Genomic DNA, 23941 nt, shown 5'->3' with positions numbered 1-23941 from the left:
TGTATATATGTAGAGAAGACACCCAGTTTTGTTCTTGGAGATATTCTAAAAATTAAATTCAGATTTATCTTTTTAATTCACAAACTATCTGGGTATAATGTCTGTCATATTTGTCATTGAGAAACCATTTACTGGGCCAAAAGGAATTACATGATTATTATTATATCTTAAAATGCTCCTTCATTGAAATCACACCCCTCGAAACCATCCTCTTGCTAGGGTATGACATGACAGTTTTTTTCCCTAAGTGGCATTTCCTGTGCCTTAAAATCTTCATTAAGTGTCTGAACTTGAATCAGTTCATGTAAGTCAGTATTTTCCACAGTAAATTTTTTGTAACATTAACTTGGTGAGACAGAGTCTCCCTGTCAGGGGAAGGTCATGTAAAAAGGATTCTGTGTTTAAAGAACTTGTAGATCTGAGTATATCCCCCTCTTAAATTGATACTTCACTTTAATTTACTCAAGACTGGGAAGCTTAAGAAGTTTGTTTAATCCTACATTTACAAACATTTGAACATCAAATTTCTCCTATCCTTTGAAGTAGTGAAAACAGACATTGGGGAAATAATGGAGATGTCAAAGTATGGTTTACAAAAGGGCCCACTGGGTGAGGGGGAAAATTATTATAACTTATATTTATCTTGTTTTGCACCTAATAAAGGAAAGGAACTGAGCTTTACAGATACTATGTAGATTGACCCTGGCAACTTTTTGCAGCCCCTCTGCTAGTCAGTCATTTTTCAGCACAAGAGTAGAAATGGTACAGGACAGAGGGGTTGAGCATTGTGCCCTTATGTGTCATTTGCTTTCAGCTTTTTAGCATTGGTGCTCAATTCAGAGATTTACTGATTATAGTATCTATTATTAGCCAAACTCAATCGCAACAAATGAACAAATGGCTTTAAAAGATTTCTGCACAGAAACTGTCAATTAAAGATAATACTAATAAAGCAAACATGTGAACAAGAAAGTGAAAAAACTGAACTTCTCTTGCTTCTAAAAATGGTCTATCAGTCAATCTTCAAGGTGACAAACAGTGATGACGTAATCAGGTCTGAAGAGAACTTGGCCCTTTCAAATTACCTTTCAAAAAGGAAATTATTGGCATCATTTTTAAATATGGCTTGTCATGCCCTGTCTTTAATGATGACTCAGTTAGTGTCTACGGTGGAATCAAAAACAACTGTAGATATTCCAAGCAGAAAAGAATATAATGTAGGGAGTTGGTTACAAATGATTATGAATACCAAATGGATGAGCTGGAGTTACAAAGGGAGAAGAGATCAGGAAGCTGCCGCAGAGGTGCTCTTGCAATACAAAAAAAAGAAGAAAAATCTCCCTCCCACTTTCATTCTCCTATTGGCAGAACCCCAGCTGGAAACCAGCTAGCAAGGGAATCTTGGAAATGTAGCCCGCAGACCTCTTGCCACCCCTGCCACCAAGACTAGAGCTGAAGGCTTGTGGCAAAATAACTGGCAAAGTCAAGTGACCCTTGACCTTTGTGAGTATTGTACCTTGTTATATTAGGTATTGCTGATACAAAGCTGTCATGGCGTGCAATAATTTAAAAACTAAGCATGCATAACATGAAGACAAATCACTATATTTTGAGAGCAAAACAAAAAGGCATTTTGTAGTTTTGACAAATTAAAACTTACTCTTAAAATCATGTATTTTATTTCATCCCTCTGAAATTTTTTACTTTGTATATGCTTATAGTATCTATACATAAATACAGTAATACATTTGTCCAGTTTATAAAGAGATACATGCATAGTTTATGCTTTAAAGTTTTTGCTTATGGAGGTGTATAATCAAAGTATAGAGTCAGCTGATGTGTAAGGTTCTTTCCAACTCCCTTCAGCTTTGAATCCAAGTAAGGGTGCTTCTGTATGTGTGTTCTGGTTGTCTTTGTGAACATCATTATCTAGCCTATGTAAATTTCATAGTATTCTTTTATGTATTCCATGGTCTCTTATAACCTTTCTCATAAGAAATTCCTTTTCTTCTTGTGAGAACTCAATATCCTCTGTTGTCCAGACATTTGTTTTCAATGTTGCTATATACTAGAATCACCTGGGAAGTTTTTCGAAAAGAAAAATTGGCTGGGTGTGGTGGCTCATGCCTATAATCCCAGCACTTTGGGAGGCCAAGACAGGTGGATCACCTAAGGTCAGAAGTTCAAGACCAGTCTGACCAACATGGTGAAACCCATCTCTACTAAAAATAAAAAATTAGCTGCATGTGGTAGCACATGCCTGTAATCCCAGCTACTTGGGAGGCTGAGGCAGGACAATTGCTTGATCCTGAGAGGCAGAGGTTGCAGTGAGCTGAAATCGTGCCTCTGCACTCTAGCCTAGGCAACAAGATCAAAACTGTCTCAAAAAAGAAAAGAAAAGAAAAATACCCTCAGAAATTGATTTGATTAATCTAATGGGGATGCCAGCCCTCTTAAGTTTTTAAACTTCTCGAGTAATTCTAGAATGCAGCCACTGATCCAAAGAGGTGGTAACTTTTTATAGTTCTGCCATCTCTTGTTGGGGGTGCGTGTTCAATAATGGTACTTGGGAGGAAATCTCTTTCTACTAAACCTAGAACTTTTAAAAAGAATTAATATTTTCTTATCTTTGTTAGAATTTCTGCTCTGCAGTTTGAAAAAAACATTATCTTTTTTCTTTATTATTATTTCTGGTAAAAGCTCTTGGCCAGACTATGCTCAGATGGGTAGGAGAGAAAAAAGAAAAGCTTACCTAGTAAACTGATTGTTGAGAAAAATCCCCAGAAACTAGAAAGGAAATCATTTTTATGCATATATGCTCTATGTCCTTCAATGTGGCAGCTGACTGTGTTAGTCTGCAGAAATAAGATTTGGGGTTTGAGTGATTGATCTTTTAAAGTTACATACATAAATTTGAATTTTACTAAATAAAAAGGATGTTTGTAGGACTATATCATGAGGGCTTTTCAGTAATATTTGCCTGTTATAATATGCAGTATAAGTATACTACATGCTTTGTCTATTTGAATTTGCACATAAAGGACTGACCTATTCTAAAGAATTAATTTCCTCCCAAGAGATAATGACACACTAGGCAGAAATAGAAGCATTAGTTGAGGGTAGGGGGAGTAAGCTTTCATAAGAATTTAACATGCAAAACCATGATATTCAGAGCTGTCATGCTCACTTCCAAAGTTAAAAGCCTTTACAAAGACTGCCTTGATAAAACAAAGTATTTCTGCAAACAACAATCTAGAAATTTATAGATGTATTATACATTTTAATTGGTAGTGGGTGGCATTTATAATTTTAGTCAGTGATTATGGTTTCAGTAATGACAATTGAACATCTGTATACCACATCCACAAAGGATTTTCAACATTTGGTTGAATTTGAGTCAAGAATAGGCTGGGCGCAGTGGCTCACGCCTGTAGTCTTAGCACTTTGGGAGACTGAGGTAGGTGGATCACCTGAGGTCAGGGGTTCGAGACCAGTTTGACCAACATGGTAAAACCCTCTCACTACTAAAAATACAAAAATTAGCCAGGTGTGCTTGCACACGCCTGTAATCTCAACTATTCAGGAGGCTGAGAATTGCTTGAACGTGGGAGGCAGAGGCTGCAATGAGATGAGATTGCGCCACTGCACTCCAGCCTATGAGAGACCCTGTCTCAAAAAAAAAAAAAGAAGAAGAAGAAGAATTTGTGTAATTGTATATGATAGATTTTTCTTCTGAAGCTTTAATGTCTGCAACTAGATGATGGCTTAGGGTCCCAGGATTTGGTTAATTATTAACCAAAATTAATTGGTTAACTAATTAAAATAGAACAATAATATTTTTTAGTACAGCATTAGTTAAATCTTTATTTTATTTTTGAGATGGGTTCTCACTCAGTTGCCCAGGCTGGAGTACACTGGTGCATTCTGAATTCACTGCAGCCCCTGCCACCTGGGCTCAAGCAGTCATCCCACCTCAGCCTCCCAAGGGCTGGGACTACAGGTGAGTGCTACCATGCCCGGCTAATTTTGGTATTTGTTGTAGAGACTGGGTTTTGCCATGTTGCCCAGGCTGGTCTTGAACTCCTGAGCTCAAGTGATCCAGCCACCCCAGCCTCTCAAAGTGCTGGGATTACATGTGTGAGTCACCCTGCCTTGCCTAATCTTTATTTTGTTATTTATTTATTTTTTTACAGACAGAATCTCACTCTGTCGCCTAGGCTGGAGTGCAGTGGCATGACCATAGTAGAATTTTGTAATTTTCTTACTACCCATTAACGTTACTAATTACAACTTAATCTGACCCTTACTCTTATCCGTAGTATTGATTTTAAAGTTCTTTTCCAATTTATTCTTAATTTTTACCTTTGATTCAGGTCCTCTTGCATCTGACACATGGCTCTGGGGTGGTGACAACTTGATAAAAACACTTAAAAATTTTTCTCTCCACAGCCAACTAGAATGTGTGCCCCCTATAGAGAAGGACAGCTTGCTTTACCAGTAGACTTATTTGAAAAGAGTTTTCCTGTTAAACTTGCTAGCTTCTCCAATCATTTTACACAAGAAAGAGCCTACTGAAGGTAGAAACTGAATATACCATCACTTTTCTTTGCTATTTCCTGAATTTAACTTTTTCTGTCTTCTTTCAGTGTAAATTAAAGCTGGAAAAGGAGGCCAGACAGAGTATTATGCAGCTATGGCTTCATATGGAAAGTACACAAGCATAGCAGTGGCTTTTGCTAGGTACTCACGTCTTTGACATAGTCATTTTTGAAGAATGATAGCCTTTGGCTGTAAATGAAATCGTTTATCCCACTCAAACCAGTGGGAAAGAAATGGCTTTCTCTACCTCTCCTTAGATTCTATTTTCTTCTATTTTCTAGACCTCAAGTTAAGTTTCTTTTATCCCACACTTGACCAGAGTCAATGATTATAATATTCCTATCTCCAGGTCTATATTTTTTCTTGCTTTTTTTTTTTTTTTTTTTTTTTTGAAACGGAGTCTAACTCTGTCACTAGGCTGGAATGCAGTGGCACGATCTCGGCTCACTGCAACCTCTGACTCTCAGGTTCAAGTGATTCTCCTGCCTCAGCCTCCTGAGTAGCTGGGATTACAGGCACGTACCACCATGCCCAGCCAATTTTTGTATTTTTGGTAGAGACAGGATTTCACCAGGTTGGCCAGCATGGTCTCGATCTCCTGACCTAGCGATCTGCACCCCTCGGCCTCCCAAAGTGCTGGAATTACAGGCGTGAGCCACTGTGTCCAGCTTCATCTCTTTTTTCTTCGTTGTCTCTATAGCTTGCTTCCTTGTTGAATTGGGGTAGGCTTTACACTTCTGCCTTTGTCCTTAAGTGCATTTTTTTGGTCTATTTTTCCATCTTCCTTATATTGAAAAAACTCCTTGGTCATAGGTTCTCTGGTCTCTCCCCTCTCCAGTCTTGCTTCTAGCTCTTGTAGTCACTCTGCCCTTCTCAGAATCTTTTGTAGCTGCCCATAGTTATTCTCTTTCTTGCCCTTTTCACCCATAAAATCTTGAGACTGCCTGGATTTCAGTGTTCCCCAATACAGTCTATGTCATTAATTTGCATTTTTTGGCATCATGATCTTGTCCTAGGTAGCTCTTTGTCTATTACTGCATTTAAAATGCTCAAGGCCCTCTCTAATAGTTTTAATCCATTTAAAGCCATAAGAAGGGGATAACTTTTAAAGAGAAGGCTGTCTTTACTCTCCCCATATCTTAGCGCAACGCCTAGCATATAGTCATACTTACTAAGAAATCAATGGAGTTTGAGTTTTACTACCAGGTTGTACATATCAAAAAATGAAGATGATTGAGTCCTTTCCCTTTGTCTCACTCCTAACATTATTTAACTGAAAAGTAGATTCTCAGGGTTGTCAGAGTTACCTTTTGCCACTAATTTGACAGTCTAAGGTATATTTTTCGTTTTAATGTCAATAAATCAATAGAAACTAAATTTTATCCTTTTACAACAAATGTTTATTGTTGAAATAGAGTAAGCCTAACTACCTGAAGCTGAAATTTATGCAATAATTTAGTTTGTAAATTTTGTTATTATTAGTTTGTAAATTTTGAAATGTATTTCACGGTTTTTGAAGCTAGTCCCCAGATTGTAATTATTCCAGCTGACAGTTTCCATCGAGCCTACTGATGCTTTCTTCACCAGGTTGGATCCTCCAACAAGTTTCAAATGGTTTATACAAGTGAAGTGTTCCTAAAAACAAATAAACATCTGTCTCAGTTAACTAAGTTATTGAACAGAACTTGCGTATTTTCAGTAAAAAGGGTGATGTTTTACAAATGAACAGTCCAAGCATGGTAGCAGTAGGAGGGAACTTCTGCAGTCTTAGTGCCACTGCTTTTTAAGCTGGCATGCATGGAGATACACAAAACTCCAGGATAAACATGTAAACATCACACATGGTCCTAAAGTGTCGTTTTTATTTGAACAGGAGATATTCTGTGTTTTTTATTTCCATGTTAAAAATAAAGATGTATTATATAGGTGAATTTAGAGGTCACATGAAGTTTTAAATGGGAATTTCAGAAAAATTGTTTGCTTGTGTCTGAATGATAAGTATGTATTTCCCCTTTGTCTTGTTAAACTAACTTCATTTTATAGGAAAAGAAACAGGTTCAAGGAGGTTGCACAGGGTCAGGATGAGAAAAGGTCCCTGTCCTTTCCTTTTTACCAATGCTTCCCAAACTTTTTTCACTCCATAAAGAACCTGTTCTATGATCTGCCTGCCTCCAAGAACCCCATGTTTGAAAGATTTTACCTACCAAACTGTATCTGTTAGATAAACTGTTTTAATGTTAATCAAAAACAAAAGAACTGCAAGTTAGAGTTTTTGATCAACACAAGCTAACCAGTTAACCACACTGAATGGATATAATTTTGGCAAAAGGCCTTTATGGGGAGAAATGGACACATTACATAAAGCTTTAGGGAATAATGAAAGTGACTAGAATTATTACTCACTTAGAGCCTTAAAGATATGGGGAGCCCTGGGAGCAACAGGTCCCAGGTTCTGAACTACTCTTCAGAGGCCTGCTGCCTCGAAACAAAATCTGGCTGTTTTTGGATGACTCAAAAGAGAATGCCTAGGTAGGTGCAGTGGCTCATGCCTCTTATCTCAACACTTTGGGAGGCTGAGGCAGGTGGATCGCCTGAGGGAAAGAGCTCCAGGCCAGCCTGGCCAACGTGGCAAAACCCTGTCTGTACTAAAAATAGAAAAAATCAGCCATACGTAGTGGCGCGTGCCTGTAATCCCAGCTACTTGGGTGGCTGAGGCAGGAGAATCGCTTGAACTCAGGAGGTGGAGGTTGGAGTGAGACCATCCCACTGCACTCCATCCTGGGCGACAAAAGCAAAACTCTATCTCCAAAAAAAAGAAAAGAGAGAGAGAATGCCTGTGTTTCGGAGTGGACATGTTGAATTGATGCTTTTTATTTCTTTTCCTCTTTGCATATAGATTGAGTATGAAAGGAAAAAGAAAGAAGACGGAAAGCGAGCTCGAGCTGATAAACAACATGTTTTAGACATGCTGTTTTCAGCCTTTGAGAAACACCAGTACTATAATCTTAAGGACTTGGTGGACATCACAAAACAACCCGTGGTATGTATATATTCATACTGATCCTTTGAATATGCCCCCCTTCATGAACATGTCATTACTGAAAGTGTGTCATACATGAGTTAGTTCACATTTATCTGTGCTAATGACAAATTTAGACAACACAGAAAAGATGTCTTGATGCAGTCATTTTTTGGTAACATCAGCTTTGTAATTTTAGATTTCAGTACATTTAATATCAACAATTCTTTATGAAGAAAAGAAATTATCCTTATTTATATTTATTCTTGACATTAAGCCTGAAATCTGTTGATACCATTTCTGGCCTTTATTTTGTTTCCCTGTCTTCCTCTGAAAGAGCTTAACTCCTTCCCTTTTTTTTGGAAAACCTGCCTTATGGAAGAATCACATCCTTTAAAGAATTATACTGTTTTGTCATTGTGGGGGGGTTTATCCCTGTCTTGTGGATTGTTATCTGTGGATTTTTTTTTTTTAATTAGAATCTACCTAGGTCCTTTTAAACTTGAGCTGAACTGCCCTTTCAAATTATGCTTGCAGGGATTGTGATTAGGTTGTCCTAGTCCCCATTTTTTAAGGACAAATTTAACAAATTGGTATTTTAGAAAATTTATCTTTGTTTTATAGTCATTTTTATCTCTGCTCTAGGCCTTTGTGCATTCACTAGTGATTTGTGTTAATCCATTTAAAATGATGGTAACAAGAAGTCCAAATTCTTTCTCTAGTCTTTGAGTCACATTGTTTTCCATTTAGCGTTTTTCACTAAATGTCACCAAAGTATCAGAGTGTTTAATTATAGTTTTAAGAAAATTGAATGGTAACCCTTTTATCTCATTTTCTTTACGATTTTGTTCACTCTGCCAGTATACTCAATAATATGTTGATTCTTGCTGCTCCGTTTATTTGATTCAGAATATGTAACAAAATAACCAATTTTTAAAAACATTTTAACATAACCAAATAACCTGTTTGTGAAAGGACTTGATTTCTTTATTTATATAAAGCTTTAGTAAATGATATATGAATATTTAGTGTTCATTATACAGTTCCTTCCGCAGAGATTTCTTTACTATTATACATCAACCTTTCACTTTCTGTTAAGAAATTAAATTCCAAAAGATTTCTTTTTAATAATAAGAAAGTGCTTATGGTGCAGTATTATCAATTCATCCCATGACTTCACTCCCTTTGGCATCAAAGCCTTAGAAACAGCATTCTATGCTATATTAAAAATTTTTTTTGAAATAGAATACTTCATTAGCTAAGCTTTGTTTCTTCTGGTTTTAATGAAATTTATCTTTGTATTTACATATATAAATATATCTGTATGAAAAGACCATTCCAGAAACTCTGAAAACAGACAAGAGAGTCTCATGGAATTAAACACAAAAAATTAAATATGGAAAATAATCACTTGTAGGGGACATTCAGATGATACTAGGGAAAACAATTTCTTTGCCTTTACATGGGATATAAGGTTAATTCATTTTGCATCAAAGAAAAAAGATTACTAGTATGTCTTTTGGTTTTGGTTCTTAAGATTTTTTATATGGTAGTACTCAGTGAATCTCTTACAACAGAGCGTCTTAATTCCTAATCAGTGGATGGGCTTTAGGGGATCCATTAACTGCCTGAATATGTGGGAAAATGTATGGTTTTTCTAGGGAACACATCCATAGTTTGTATCAGATTCTCATAGAAGCCACTGATCTTGAAACTTATTTTTTAATAATTGTTTTATTATTTAGAGACTAAATTGCCTCAATAAGCATAAGATTTTTGAAGGCAGAGTTGTATGTTATTCCTATCTCTAAATATTCATATACCCCATAGTGTAAAACATGGTAAAAAATTCAGTAAATACCTAATGAATTGATTTGAAAAAAGAAAATCCTCAATCTCCAAGGGTATATTTCTTCAGATGGATTTTGGTGGGCCTCTCATGTCATTTATAAGTGAGAGTGGGGGCAAAGAGCCAGTGACAAGAAAGTGTGGAATGCCTTCACCAGGCTGGGGGTAGGCCAGAGGTAGAGTTACCTCCACCTAGAAGAGAGGGCAGGAAGTGGTCAGCATGGATTCTAGTTCTGCTGTCTACCTCAGTGGGATCTGGAGAGGTCAGTTCTGCTCCTCAAATTGAGGGAATTGGACGAGACTATCTCTATGATCCCTTTCAGCTCTAAATCTGTGATATTCTCTCTCCTATTTCATCTCCTTTCCACCTTCCTCTCCCATTTGACCTAGTGAGAAAGTCCATTGACTGAGAAAGAAAATTGCCAAAGCCTAGCTCTCCCCCAGGTAGGAATTATCCCACTTAAAAAGGGTCCCAGGACATGAGGGGATCTGTACTAATTGTTATCAGTACCCAGGAGACTTGAGGAATCGATTCTAGCATGACGATCAATGATCCAGGAAAGGGGGCTCCTGGTGTAATAGAAAGAACCCTGGATTTGGAGTATGAGATTTCAGTTCAAGTACCAGCTCTACCATTTAGCCAAATAGTCCTGGACAAGGTACATTTAATACATTACTTATGTATTTAATATTTAGTTCACATAACATATGTAATACTTAATATATGTTCAATTTATAATGGTTTTTCGTTTTGTTTTGTTTTGTTTTGTTTTTGTTTTTGGTGACAGAGTTTTGCTCTTGTCACCCAGGCTGGAGTGCAATGGCATAGTCTCCACTCACTGCAGCCTCCTCCGGGGTTCAGTTGATTCTCCTGCCTCAGCCTCCCGAGTAGCTAGGATTACAGGCGTCTGCCACCACACCTGGCTAATTTTTGTATTTTTAGTAGAGACGAGGTTTCACCGTGTTGGCCAGGCTGGTCTCAAACTCCTGACCTCAGGTGATCCACACACCTCAGCTTCCCAAAGTGCTGGGATTACAGGTGTAAGCTGCCATTCCCAGCCAAAATCTTTATTTTTTACAAGCAAAATTATTGGTTAGAGAAACTGTCCTTAGGGCCCGTCTTTTTCTCTTGTTCGCCAGTATGTGACTTACATAAGCAACTAGAAAGAGTGAAAGTTACTCTTCAAGGAGGCCAAGCTTTGGTAACTGGTGTAAAGTCAGAATTTAGTATCCTTTTAAAGAGGTATCATCTTAGACTGTTTTTGGTTGCTTATAACAGAATACCTGAAGCCAGGCAATTTTTTTTTTTTTTTTTTTTTTGAGACAGAGTTTCACTCTTGTTACCCAGGCTGGAGTGCAATGGCGCGATCTCGGCTCACCGCAACCTCCGTCTCCTAGATTCAGGCAATTCTCCTGCCTCAGCCTCCTGAGTAGCTGGGATTACAGGCACGCGCCACCATGCCCAGCTAATTTTTTATATTTTTAGTAGAGACGGGGTTTCACCATGTTGACCAGGATGGTCTCGATCTCTTGACCTCGTGATCCACCCGCCTCGGCCTCCCAAAGTGCTGGGATTACAGGCGTGAGCCACCGCGCCCGGCCGCCAATTTTTAAAGCAAAAGAATTTGTTTCTTAAAATTTTCGAGTCTGAGAAGTCCAAGGTCAAAGGGCCACATCTGGTAAGAGGCCTTTTCTGGTGGGGACTCTGCAGAGTCCTGAGGCAGCTTAGGACATCACATAGTGAGGAGGCTGAGCATGCTATTTCAGGTCTCTCTTCCTCTTCCTCCTTTTATAAAGCCACCAATCCTACTCCCATGATAACCCATTAATCTATGAATGAGCAGAGCTCCCATGACCCAGTCACCTCTCAAAGGCCCACTTCTTACTACTGCCACATTGGGAATTAAGTTTCACATGAGTATTAGAAGGGACAGATATACAAACCATAGCAGGTATTTTTATATGGTTTAACTTTTGGATTTTTTTCCCACCTGAAAATAGAAGATTATAAGAGGCCTATTATTTCTCCCTGGTACTCTTTGATTTTTAACCTTGAATGAGTTATGTCTAGCTTTTTTCATATTTTGTTGTATCTGTCAAATAGAAGCATATATATGCAGCATTTCCTTTGAAGATACAAACCATTAAAAACTTCATCTAATTGATCCCTTTGAAACACCAAACTGCCAATACAGCTCTGAGCTTCAACACTGTTCTCTAACAACATTCATTTACCAGTGTTCCTCTACAGCACACTTCTGTTAAAAAGTGTCACTGAAAACTAGCCCTGATTATAACTGAACCTGTTAATTTCCTCTCACACTGCCTACCCAATTTCAGATCAGGATTCAGAGAAGTTTATTTTTATTTTTATTTTTTGAGATAGAGTCTTGGCCTGTCACCCAGGCTGGAGTGCAGTGGTGCAATCTCGGATCACTGTAACCTCTGCCTCCTTGTTCAAGCATTTCTCCTGCCTCAGCCTCTCATGTAGCTGGGATTACAGATGCCATCACCATGTCCAGCTAATTTTTTTTTTTTTTTTTTTTTTTGCTACAGAGTCTTGCTCTGTCTCCAGGCTTGAGTGCAGTGGCACAATCTCAGCTCACTGTACCCTTTGCCTCCCGGGTTCAAGAAATTCTCCTGCCTTGGCCTCCTGAGTAGCTGGGACTACAGGCGTGGGCCACCATGCCTGGCTAATATTTGTATTTTCAGTAGAGACAGGGTTTTGCAGTGTTGGCCAGGCTGGTCTCAAACTCTTGACCTCAGGTGATCCACCTGTTAGGCAGGCTGCTTTCTAATTTCTATATTATTAAGAATCCTCATCAGTAATCCTAAGCCAGGTATGTAGAGAGTAGAATTTAAGCTTTTTCTTAGTTCATTGAACTTCTACTCCAAAAGGAAAAAAAATAGATATTTTTAATGTTTGAAGCTTATTCCCAAATTTACTACTACATAATGACTGCTGTTTTTATATAATGTTTGCACAGGCATATACTCTCCCTTTTTTCACTTGCTCCTTTTTTCTTCTTTTCATTTTTCTTATAACTGCAAATTTTTATTTTTAAATGGTAGTACTAAAAAGATAATTTCCCAACAGAGCATATTAATTAATGACAGCCCTTTTAAGCCTTCTGTTTTAAGAAATAATTATTTGCTAACTTACAAAGTAGAGCCTTAATTAAAAGTTTTAGAACATGAAACGTGATATAAAATAAAATAGTAACTATGTTGACTATAAGTGGGTGAAATTTAAACACATTTGTGAAATTTTAATACTTTTTGAAAAACAATTCTAATAGAAGGACTAATGATCTACCAACTTGCTTATGAAACAGTAACATTTTCCCTTTTAACTTCTTATTTGGTTTTGTTTCAGCTTTTTTTTTTTTTTTTTTAAAGAAACAGGGTCTGGACAGGCATAGTGGTTCATGGGAGTACTCCCAGCACTTTGGGAGGCCAAGGTGAGAGGATTGCTTGAGCTCAGAAGTTTAAGACCAGCCTGGACAACACGGTGAAACCCCAACTCTACAAAAATAATACAAAACTTACCTGGGAATGGTGGTGCACACCTGGAGTTCCAACTACTCTGGAGACTGAGGTTGGGAGGATTGCTTGAACCCAGGGTGGCAGAGGTTGTAGTAAGCCAAGATTGTGTCACTCTACTCCAGCCTGGGTGACAGATTGAGACCCTGTCTCAAAATAAATAATAAAGAGACAGCATCTCGCTCTGTCACCCAGGCTGGAGTGCTCATAGCTCCGTAGCTATGATCATAGCTCACTGACACTTCGACAATTTGGGTCCAAGCAATTCTCCCACTTCAGCCTCTCGAGTAGTTAGGACAGGCATGCCCCACCACACCTGGCTTATTTTTAAAAATTTTTTTTGTGGAAACAGGGTCTTAATTTGTTGCTTACTGTGGTATCTAAATCCTGGCCTCAAGTCCTCCTGATGCAGCCTCCAAAAGTGCTAGGATTGCAAGCATGAGCCAGCGTCTGGCCCTTGTTTGTTTTTTATCTCATTCTGAATGAGGTGAAATTTGGGGTGAATTTAGCAATATAACCAACTGAGTCAGAATTTTATGTAAGGTATTACATGGATAAGAGCAATATCTGGGATAGGTACCCAGTAAACAGAATTTTGTATTTCTTTATATATAGAATTTACATTGAATTTTTAATTAAGCAGTAGGCCACAAAAATTATATTTTCTGAAAAATCCCCTTACCAATAAAATCTCCATTTTATCCTTCCATTCCCACTTGATTTTAAGGAGAGGTAAAATAAACTTTTAAGCTTATTAACTGTCTGCTTCTGGTTTCTTAATTTAGTTCCTGAACAAGCTAGAAAGACGTGGTTTTATTTAGGCTTGCCATCTCTATGGAAATAATTTCCCTCAGGAAAGAAATCATTTTCTTGGTGTTGGGCTCTGCGTTCAAGGAAACATTCTGTGGTTTTGAATCGGTGTTCGAAGGCTCCCATTTCTCTCTGAGCGGGTGGATTCAAATACCAGAGGATAAACCAATTGGCAGAGGACCTTGTAGTGCCAGCACTGCTCTTCTTCAGTTCTGTATTGCAGCATTACAGAGCCATTTCTTCTTTTTAGTGTGTCCCAAGACAGCTAATTCAATTACAGATTAACACGCAGAGCCAGCCACTGTTTATTGGATATGTTACTTTACCCAGATAACTGGACAATAAAAATAGTCAGCTTAATTTGTTGTTATAAGCCGAAGCGGCCTCCCTTTTTCCTCTCAATTTAAGACCTTTTATTTTTAGTATAAATTCTTTCTTTCCTTTTTTTTTTTTTGAAATGGAGTCATACTCTATTGCCCAGGCTGGAATGCAGTGGCATGATCTTGGCTCATGCAACCTCCACCTCCTGGGTTCAAGCGATTCTCCTGTCTCAGCCTCCCAAGTAGCTGGGATTACAGGCATGTGCCACCATGCCTGGCTAATTTTTTTTTGTATTTTTAGTAGAGACAAGGTTTCACCATGTTAGCCAGGATGGTCTCAATCTCCTGACCTCGTGATCTGCCCACCTCAGCCTCCCAAAGTGCTGGGATTACGGGCCTGAGCCACCGCGCCTGGCCAAATTATACTTTCTTAAAAGTATATAGTTCAGGCTGGATACATTGGCTCATACCTGTAATCCCAGCACTTTGGGAGGCTAAGGCAAGCAAATCACTTGAGTCCAGGAGTTTAAGACTTGCCTGGGCAACATGGCAAAATCCTGTCTCCACAAAAAAGTAAAATAATTAGCCGGGCATGGTGGTGTGTGCCTGTAGTTCCCAGCTACTTGGGAGGCAGAGGTTGCAGTGAGCCCAGATCGTGCCACTGTACTCCAGCCTGGATGACAGAGAGAGACCCTTTCTCCAAAATATTTTTTAAAATATATAGTTCAGTGGAGTTTAGTATATTCAGAGAGTTGTGCAACCAATACCGTAATCAATTTTAGAACATTTCCATCACCCTAAAAAGAAACTTCATGCCCATTACTAGTCAACTCCTGTCTTTTCCCCATTTCCATCCTCTCCCTCTCAGGGAACCACTAACGTTACTCTCTGTCTATAGATTTTCTCTGGATATTAACATATATGGATATGTGATCTCTTAGACCTGGCTTCTTTAACTTAGACATAATGTTTTTATGTTTTATCCATGTTGTGGCACATATCAGAACAGCCATCCCTCAGTATTCATGAGAGATTGGCTCCAGGACCTTTTACAGATACCAAAATCCAAGGATGATCAAATTCTGGATATAAAATGGTGTTTTTTTTTTAAATACATAACCTCCATGCATCCTCCAGTATACTTTAAATCTTTAGATTACTTACATAATATAATGTAAATGCTATGTAAATAATTGTTATACTGTATTGCTTAAGGAATAGTGACCAAAAAAGTATGTATATGTTCAGTACAGATGCATTAAGAAAGAATCAGAATATTTTTGATTTGCCATTGGTTAAATCCATGGATGTGTAACCCAAGAATGTGGAAGACTGACTGTACTTCATTTCTTTTTATTTGCAAATATATATCACAGTGTATATATACCATATTTTGTTTATACATTGGTACATTTGGGTTAGACATTTGGGTTGTTTCTACTTTGGGGCTATTATGAATAAGGCTGCAATGAACGTTTGTGTACAAATTTTCATGTGAACATATGTTTTCATTTCTCTTGGGAGTGGAATTGCTGGGTCACATGGTAACTTTGTTTAACCTTCTGAAGAACTGCTAGACTTTTTTTTTTTTTTTTTTTTTTTTTTTTTTTTTTTGAGAGAGAGTCTTCGTTCTTGTCACCCATCCTGGAGTGCAATCACTTGATCTTGGCTTACTGCAACCTCCACCTCCCGAGTTCAAGTGATTCTCCTGCCTCAGCTCCCAAGTAGCTGGGATTACAGATGCCTGCCACCATGCCTGGAAAATTTTTTGTATTTTTTTAGTAGAGATAGGGTTTTGCCACTTTAGCCAGGCTAGTCTTAAATTCCTGACCTCAGGTGATCCACCCGCCTCGGCTTCCCAAAGTGCTGGGTGGCCTGAGCCACCACACCCAGCCTAATACACTTGAGAAGCATGTCTTTTTGTTGTTGTTGTTTTTTGAGGCGGAGTTTCACTCTTGTTACCCAGGCTGGAGTGCAGTGACACCACCTCGTTCACCGCAACCTCTGCCTTCCAGGTTCAAGCAATTTTCCTGCCTCAGCCTCCTGAGTAGTTGGGATTACAGGCGTGCGCTACCACACCCGGCTAATTTTGTATTTTTAGTAGAGACGGGGTTTCACCATGTTGGTCAGGCTGGTCCCAAACCCCTGACCTCAGGTGATCTGCCCACCTCAGTCTCCCAAAGTGCTAGGATTGCAGGCGTGAGCCACCGTGCCCAGCCAGAAGCATGTCTTTAAACAAAGTTAAAGTTTTGGCCTAAGGCCGGGCGCGGTGGCTCAAGCCTGTAATCCCAGCACTTTGGGAGGCCGAGGCGGGTGGATCACGAGGTCAAGAGATCGAGACCATCCTGGTCAACATGGTGAAACCCCGTCTCTACTAAAACTACAAAAAATTAGCTGGGCATGGTGGCGCATGCCTGTAATCCCAGCTACTCAGGAGGCTGAGGCAGGAGAATTGCCTGAACCCAGGAGGCGGAGGTTGCGGTGAGCCGAGATCGCGCCATTGCACTCCAGCCTGGGAAACAAGAGCGAAACTCCGTCTGAAACATAAAAAAAAAAAAAAAAAAAAAGTTTTGGCCTAAAGAAAGTAAACTTATTTACCTGAAATATTCAAACATGTGAATCATTTGTCAGTGCCAGACAGAGGAGGTGTTACTAAAGTGAGATAATTTACCAACACACAAATATTAACACAATAATTGCTTTTTCAAGATTTGGATTAAGTGGTGAAGTAGGGCTGGGGAGGGTGGAGTAGGATTTGCACCTTGACCATTTATTTCATCCCCCGTCTGTGTGCTGCTTAGAGTTGTTTTTTGTTTTTGTTTTTTTTTTTTTTGAGACGGAGTTTTGCTCTTGTTACCCAGGCTGGCATGCAATGGCGCAATCTCGGCTCACTGCAACCTCTGTCTCCTGGGTTCAAGGAATTCTCCTGCCGCAGCCTCCCGAGTAGCTGGGACTACAGGCGTGTGCCACCATGCCCAGCTAATTTTTGTGTTTTTGGTAGACAGGGTTTCACCATGTTGACCAGGATGCTCTCGATCTCTTGACCTTGTAATCCACCCGTCTCGGTCTCCCAAAGTGCTGGGATTATAGGCATGAGCCACCGCGCCTGGCCTGCTTAGAGTTTTTAAGGAAGGAATGGAGACAGTGGGAGATAGGAGGGGGGATCTAGTGGGGAAGAGGAAACCAGGAGAAAAGGAGAAGAAAAATATAGAAATGGTCTGTGTTTCAGAGAAGTCTCCTAACATCACCTTCCCTCTCCTTTTCACAGCTTTCTATATCTAAATGAGTGAAAGTATCTGTTGCATTTTCTGTATTAGGTCATTCTTGCATTGCAATAACCAAATACCTAAGACTGGGTAATTTATAAGGAAAAGAGATTAATTGGCTCATGGTTCTGGAAGCTGTATGGGAAGTATGATGCTGGCATCTGCCCAGCTTCCAGGGAGACCACAGGAAACCCACAGTCATTGGTGGAAGCACATCACATGGCAAAAGCAGGAATGAGAGAGTGAGGCAAGACATGCTACATGCTTTTAACTGACCAGACCTCAGGAGAACTCACTCACTATCAAGAGGACAGTACCCAGAGGGATGGTGCTAATTCATGAGAGATCCATCCCCATGATCCAGTCACCTCTCACTAGGCCCCACCTCCAACACTGGGAATTACATTTCAATATGAGATTTCAGTGAGGCCACACATCCAAACTATATCACATTTGATCACAGTTTCTTCCTAATTTGTATTTTATATATTAACAAGAGAATTTTGTGCCTTGAAGTCACTAACATCTTCATCAGTAAGTTTTCGTTCTGTTGATAACTCTTAAAGGAATTGCAGTCGTTCACACAAAAATCATGTAAAGATGAAATGATACTTTGAAATTATCACAGAATCGATAATGTCCTTCTTGTGGATCACTTTATAAAAAGCATATAGTGCATTTCCCCTTGTTGATTGCATTAATCAGTGCCATCATCAGTGTAAATTTGCATATTGCATATTCAGTCTGACTATTTTGAGAAGATTTTGTAACTAGAAGCCTTAGGGTGTCAATATTGTTAATTTACTTAAAGCATTAGTAGTTGATGATCAGCTCCCTGTCAAAGGTGTATGTTTTTAATGAACATCTATGAATTTAGATATGATTGATTTATTATTATCACTGAAATGCTTGATAAGATGAAATGCAGAGTGAGTCTTCCATTTGTTTGATGGAGCAGGAGAGGAAAAGATGATATGAGAAATGGTAGGGGGTGGAGGGAGAGAATAAAGGAGCAAAACACTAGTAGGCTACTGTGCCTTATGACTGTACATCAGTTTGTCTTAGTCTTGGGGGCCAATTAGGAAGTTGATCCATGGATTTCTGGCTTTTTGCCCACTATAGTTTTAACTTGACCCACAAATGCAAACAAACATCCTAATGACTTGACCTCTTTGGTCAAGTATGTCCCTTGCCATTTCCTTCCAAGAAAGCTGTGATGTTCTGTCACTTATTTCTCTGCATTCAGAGTAGCTGTAAATTCTCTCCCACACATCCTTTTGATGAAGAATTGCTGGACGACCTGAGCCAGTTTATTCCGATCTTGTGCTGCAGCATGGCACATAGTCTGTAATGAGACATATACCCAATCCTATGTGACAGAAAGATGATCTACTCAGTTCTAGAATCCTTTGTTTAAAATACAGGTGGTTAGACAAAAGATTTAATTGGAAGGAGTAAGTAATAGGAGAGGAACTCCTTTCTCTAGATCTGTACACAGAATTGCTGTTCAAATCAAATGATCGAATACCTGTTCTCAAAGAACCTAACACCTTTATGCAGGCTGTGTTAGGTGCCCCTTCTCAGTGGTGTCATACTCTGTACCCATGCCTCTAACTATATTTTGTAATTACCTGCTAATATGCCTTTCTCTTTTTCCTTTTTTTTTCTTTTGAGTTGGAGTTTTGTGCTGTTTCTGTTGCCCAGACTGGAATGCAGTGGTGCAATCTCAGCTCACTGCAACCTCCGCCTCCCGGGTTCGATGGATTATCCTGCCTCAGCCTCCTGAATAGCTGGGACTACAGGTGCATGCCACCACGCCCAGCTAATTTTTGTATTTTTGGTAGAGACAAGATTTCTCCATGTTGGCCAGCTGGTGTCAAACTCCTGACCTCAGGTGATCCACCTGCCTCAGCCTCCCAAAGTGCTGGGATTACAGGTGTAAGCCACCACGTCTAGCCTAATATGCCTTATTCTTTGCCCCCATCCTCTGCACTAATCTTAAACCATGAACTCTGGGAAGAAGACTGACTGTCTGTCATTCTACCTGGCACATTGTAGGTGCTGGAATAAATATTTGAATAGGAATGTTAAAAAGAGAAATAAGATTACCAAATAATTTTCAATCCTGGTAGAACCTTTAAAACCTCTTCTTCAATTGGCTTTGTCACCAACAATATTTTAGCACTAAAATGCAGATTTTAGTAATAAATGCCATTTAGATTCAGGTTGTAGCAGTTTAGTCAGTAAACTTTTGTTTCTCAAACTAAGTCACTGCTTGAGTTTTAAAAATAAACTAGAATTTGATTGGTCTGTTTTTATGGACCTTCTTAGTGATATCCTCCACCACCACCCAGCAATCCTCTTAGCTGCCTTGTTAGTCTTAAGCACACCCTATTCACTTTGCATAAGTACTCTGAGTCTCTGTGATGTGCAGACAGGCACTGTAACAGGAGCATGTGGTTTAAATGAAGAGCAAGGCATATAAATAAAAGATTATAATATAGTAAGAGCTACCATGGAAGATTGTGCAGTGTGAAATGTAAATCTAAGGTAAGGCTGTTAGAGAAAATATCTCTGAGAAAGTAATGTTTGAGCCTAGTCTTAAAGAATGAGGGGTTCAGATTTGAGGAAAGGAGATAAACATTACAAGGAAGGGAAACAACATATGGAAAAGCCCAGAAGCATGCAGATACGGAAATGGGAAGTATGTGTAAGGGGGAGTGTTGGAAGATGAGGCCAAAGGAAGAAGGCAGATCTGAGTGGATGCCTAGGAAGTTGTTTGGAATTTAATGTGTAGGCCAAAGGGGGAGGTCATTGAAACATTTTAGACACATGTCTTCTTCCCTTTAGAGATTTTTTTTTCTTGTTTTTCCCTATCATCACTACTACTTTCTCTGCTAATGCTTTGTACCTACTTCCCTGCCAAGATGATTTATTTATTTGATTACAGTAGAATGGTCATGGCCAGGTGTGTTGGCTCACGCCTGTAATCCCAGCACTTTGAGAGGCTAGGTGGGCAGATTGCCTAAGGTCGGTAGTTTGAGACCAGCCTGGCCAACATGGTGAAACCCCGTCTCTACTAAAAATACAAAAATTAGCCTGGTGTGGTGGCACATGCCTGTAATCCTAGCTACTAGGGAGGCTGGGGCAGGAAAATCCCTGAAACCCGGGAGGCGGAGGTTGCAATGAGCTGAGATTGTGCCATTGCACTCCCCCCTGGGCAATAACAGCGAAACGCTGTCTCAAAAAAAAAAAAAAGAAAGGTCTTAGATTGCAGTTTAGAACATCCTAAAAATCAGGAAGTTTGTGTCCCCTACCCCCTAGTCACAGTAGATTGTGACCCTGATTGCATTTTGTTGCTTGAAAAATTGACCGACCATGATTATCTCATTCCATTCTTACTGTTACACGGAAAAAACAATGACACCTTCTTGTATAAAAATAATTCCATATATTCTACTAGTTTACCAAAATGAGAGTGGACATGAAAGCAACTGAATTTGTACACTTAAGACTTTCTTAATATTTTGTGTTTAACCCTTTTTAGGCTTTTCATTTTCTGGGCCTAGATTATAAATGGGCACATGAGACTTGAAGTCAGGAGAGCTTCTTCTCTGTGGAGCTACTAAAATGCTCCTGGTGATTGCTCTTTTCATTTTTGACCCTTTGCAGTGCATCCACAATTGTATGGTTGTTTGTGTAGCACCGTCTTAGCCAGTCTCATAATAAAACATTCTTTGGAATTTTACAAAGATGTCATTCTTGGCACCTAAACAGAGAATCATTTGTTTCTAACTAATCATTTTCCATTTATAAACCCTGTTCAATTAGAAAATAGTTTATGAATAGTGTCCTGTTTTTTAAATGTAATTTAACATAGCAGGTGGCAGACTTGCATTTTATATTACCTGGATGTCTCAAGCCTTTATGCTTACTCATTCACACAGGTCTGCTAGTGAAGCCAACCGTAGAAGGTGTGGGAGGCAGGCAAGCCTCAGGGGAACCCAGGGCTCATTTGGTTCATTGCTGCCACCTGCTGGGGCTGGCTGATGGAATGGGAAGCTACCCAACAGAGAGCTAAGCCATCCTGAAGGAACCTCTATGTAGTTCCAGTACTAATCAACTATTATGTTTCTAGGTGACAATCTACCCCGGACTGAAAGGACTTTATGAACTCTAGAGCGTTATATCAGTCAGTGTAAAGTGGTGTTAGATTATGTTGGTAACACATAATCTCCAGCAGTGATGAGGCTCAGAGAATGAAGAACACACTAAGGACTCAAAGATCCTAGAGTTTCAGAGCTGGAAGAACCTTAAACCAGATGTAGTATATGGTCACATGAGTCACTTAGGCACTTGTTAAAATGCAGGTTCCTGGGCCTAGCCCCAAAGACTTTGATTCAGTAGACCCAACATGTGTCTTATTTAACTAGCTTCCCACAAGGCTCTGATACAGGTAGTCTAGCATCACTGCAGAAGAGAAGAAAACTATCTGAAATATCCAGACAAGATAATGGCTTCTCAGCCATTATTCTTATTAATGCCTCGTTTCAATCAATAAGAAAAATTCATCAATGGGATGAGTCATCTTCATACTGTAACTGGTTCTTTGAAGCATACGCGTACAAATTATTGTTAGATTGCTTTATTCTGCAACCACCACCACAACAAAAGAGTCACTTTTAAATAAATAACTTTCCTTTCTTCTCTTAGAAGGAAATTCTGTAATTTATATTGGTCAGCTTATTGTGGAATGCTTTTTGACCTTGAGCATTGGCACACAAAGGTGGAGTTTCATATTACACTTAACATAGCCATTATTTCCATGACTGTATTAATCATTTAGTAAATGTTCATTGAATTTTTAGGGACTTAAAACACCATCATACAGATTCTTTTCTTTGGAGAAGTCAAACACAAAGCTGCATCCCCGATAGTTTTTGAACATGTCTTATTATCACTTCTTTTTTTTGTTGTTGTTGTTGTTGTTGTTGAAATAGAGTTTTGTTCTTGTTGCCCAGGCTGGAGTGCAGTCTGGCTGACTGCAACCTCTGCCTCCCGGGTTCAAGCAATTCTCCTGCCTCAGCCTCCCTAGTAGTGGAGATGGGGGTTTCACCATGTTGGCCAGGCTGGTCTCGAACTCCTGACCTTAGGAGATCCGCCCACCTCGGCCTCCCAAAGTGCTGGGATCACAGGTGTGAGCCACCAAGCCCAACCTTATTACTTCTTATTCCCTTCTCTGTGTGGCAAGCTTGGCTAAAGTACAAATAGTAGTAAATACAAATAAGAACTCTCTTACGTAGGAAAAAATAAGTGGCCTAATAACAAATTTGAGAACTCACCTTAGAACTGAGAATTCTGAATACCTGTCATATGCCTGCTTGATAGAATATTCTCAAAAATGTTAGTCATTTTTTAATGTATGCTACTGCTCCTGAAACTACTGGTTTCAATCTGACTGTAAACTGAGTCCTTGAGGCCGCTGAACTCAAGGGCAGATTACACTTGGTGTACTGTGTCACATTGAGTGAGGACCAGTAATATTTTCGTGTATTTCAGCTAATGTTTTTTGTGTTTGTTTGTTTTAGCTTTTAAGTTGTTGGCATTCAAGACTTTTATCCCCTTTAATGCAAATGATCATATATTTAGTGCAGTGATCATATCACACATGTAGAATCAAAAGGCAGTTTATCGAGCCTCCTTAGAGATAAATCTTGCTGAGCTTTTAGGAGCATTATTATTATTATTATTTTTAGATAGAGTCTCGCTCTGTCTCCAGGCACCAGGCTGGAGTGCAATGGCACCATCTCGGCTCGCTGCAACCTCCGCCTCCCAGGTTCAAGCAATTCTCCTGCCTCAGCCTCCCAAGTAGCTGGGAGCATAATTTTTATGAGTTGCATACATGCTTTGGCATAGCATCTTATTTTAAGTTTTGTTTGCTACCTTTATAATCTCATTTATTAGGGTTTTTTGTTTTTGCTTTAGGTGTACCTGAAGGAAATCCTAAAAGAAATTGGTGTTCAGAATGTAAAAGGGATCCACAAAAACACATGGGAGCTGAAGCCAGAGTACAGACACTATCAAGGAGAAGAAAAGAGTGACTGAGATGACTCCTAGCCTGCATGCTAGTGAAACAACTAGCAGTGATGCTAACTAAGCAAAAGGCGCTGATACTGGAAGGCTTGAACACCCTATGTTAATAGGGGTTAAGTGACAATACTTTCATTTCTCTCAGTAAATTTTTTAAACCTGTAGTTCTTGTAAAGTTTCTTAACTGGTTCGTTTTGCTTTGTTTTGAGGAGAAATAAGAAATTTATTTCTGGACTTAACTTGTATTAAACCAGATTATTCACAATGGGAAGAGGGGTTAGAGGATTAAGAGGGTTTTTCTTAAATATTAGCTTTAAACATGTACAATTAGGAAATGTTTTTTAAGTGAGGGCCCTCTAACCTTGCTGTTATCTTTGAGGAGCTGAGGTAATGCAGATCCAAAGAGAATTGTATAGCAAAAAAAAAAAAAAAAAAAAAAAAAAAAA

At 39.2% G+C, this 23941-nt stretch overlaps 1 protein-coding gene across 1 annotated transcript in view; it reads left to right on the top strand.

Annotated features, from left to right (window-relative positions):
- Nucleotides 1-23941, top strand: part of GTF2F2 (general transcription factor IIF subunit 2) — a 153588-nt gene extending 129647 nt beyond the window's left edge. Inside the window, exons 7-8 of the mRNA XM_032294733.1 lie at nt 7496-7639; nt 23391-23941. Coding sequence (XP_032150624.1) covers nt 7496-7639; nt 23391-23510 — 264 coding nt within the window. The 3' untranslated portion in view covers nt 23511-23941. The remainder of the gene's footprint in view (nt 1-7495; nt 7640-23390) is intronic.

Source organism: Sapajus apella, unplaced genomic scaffold (genome assembly GCF_009761245.1).
Source record: "Sapajus apella isolate SASKATOON/1434 unplaced genomic scaffold, GSC_monkey_1.0 scaffold32, whole genome shotgun sequence".
Taxonomy (NCBI): domain Eukaryota; kingdom Metazoa; phylum Chordata; class Mammalia; order Primates; family Cebidae; genus Sapajus; species Sapajus apella.
This window is presented reverse-complemented; position numbering and strand designations above follow the sequence as displayed.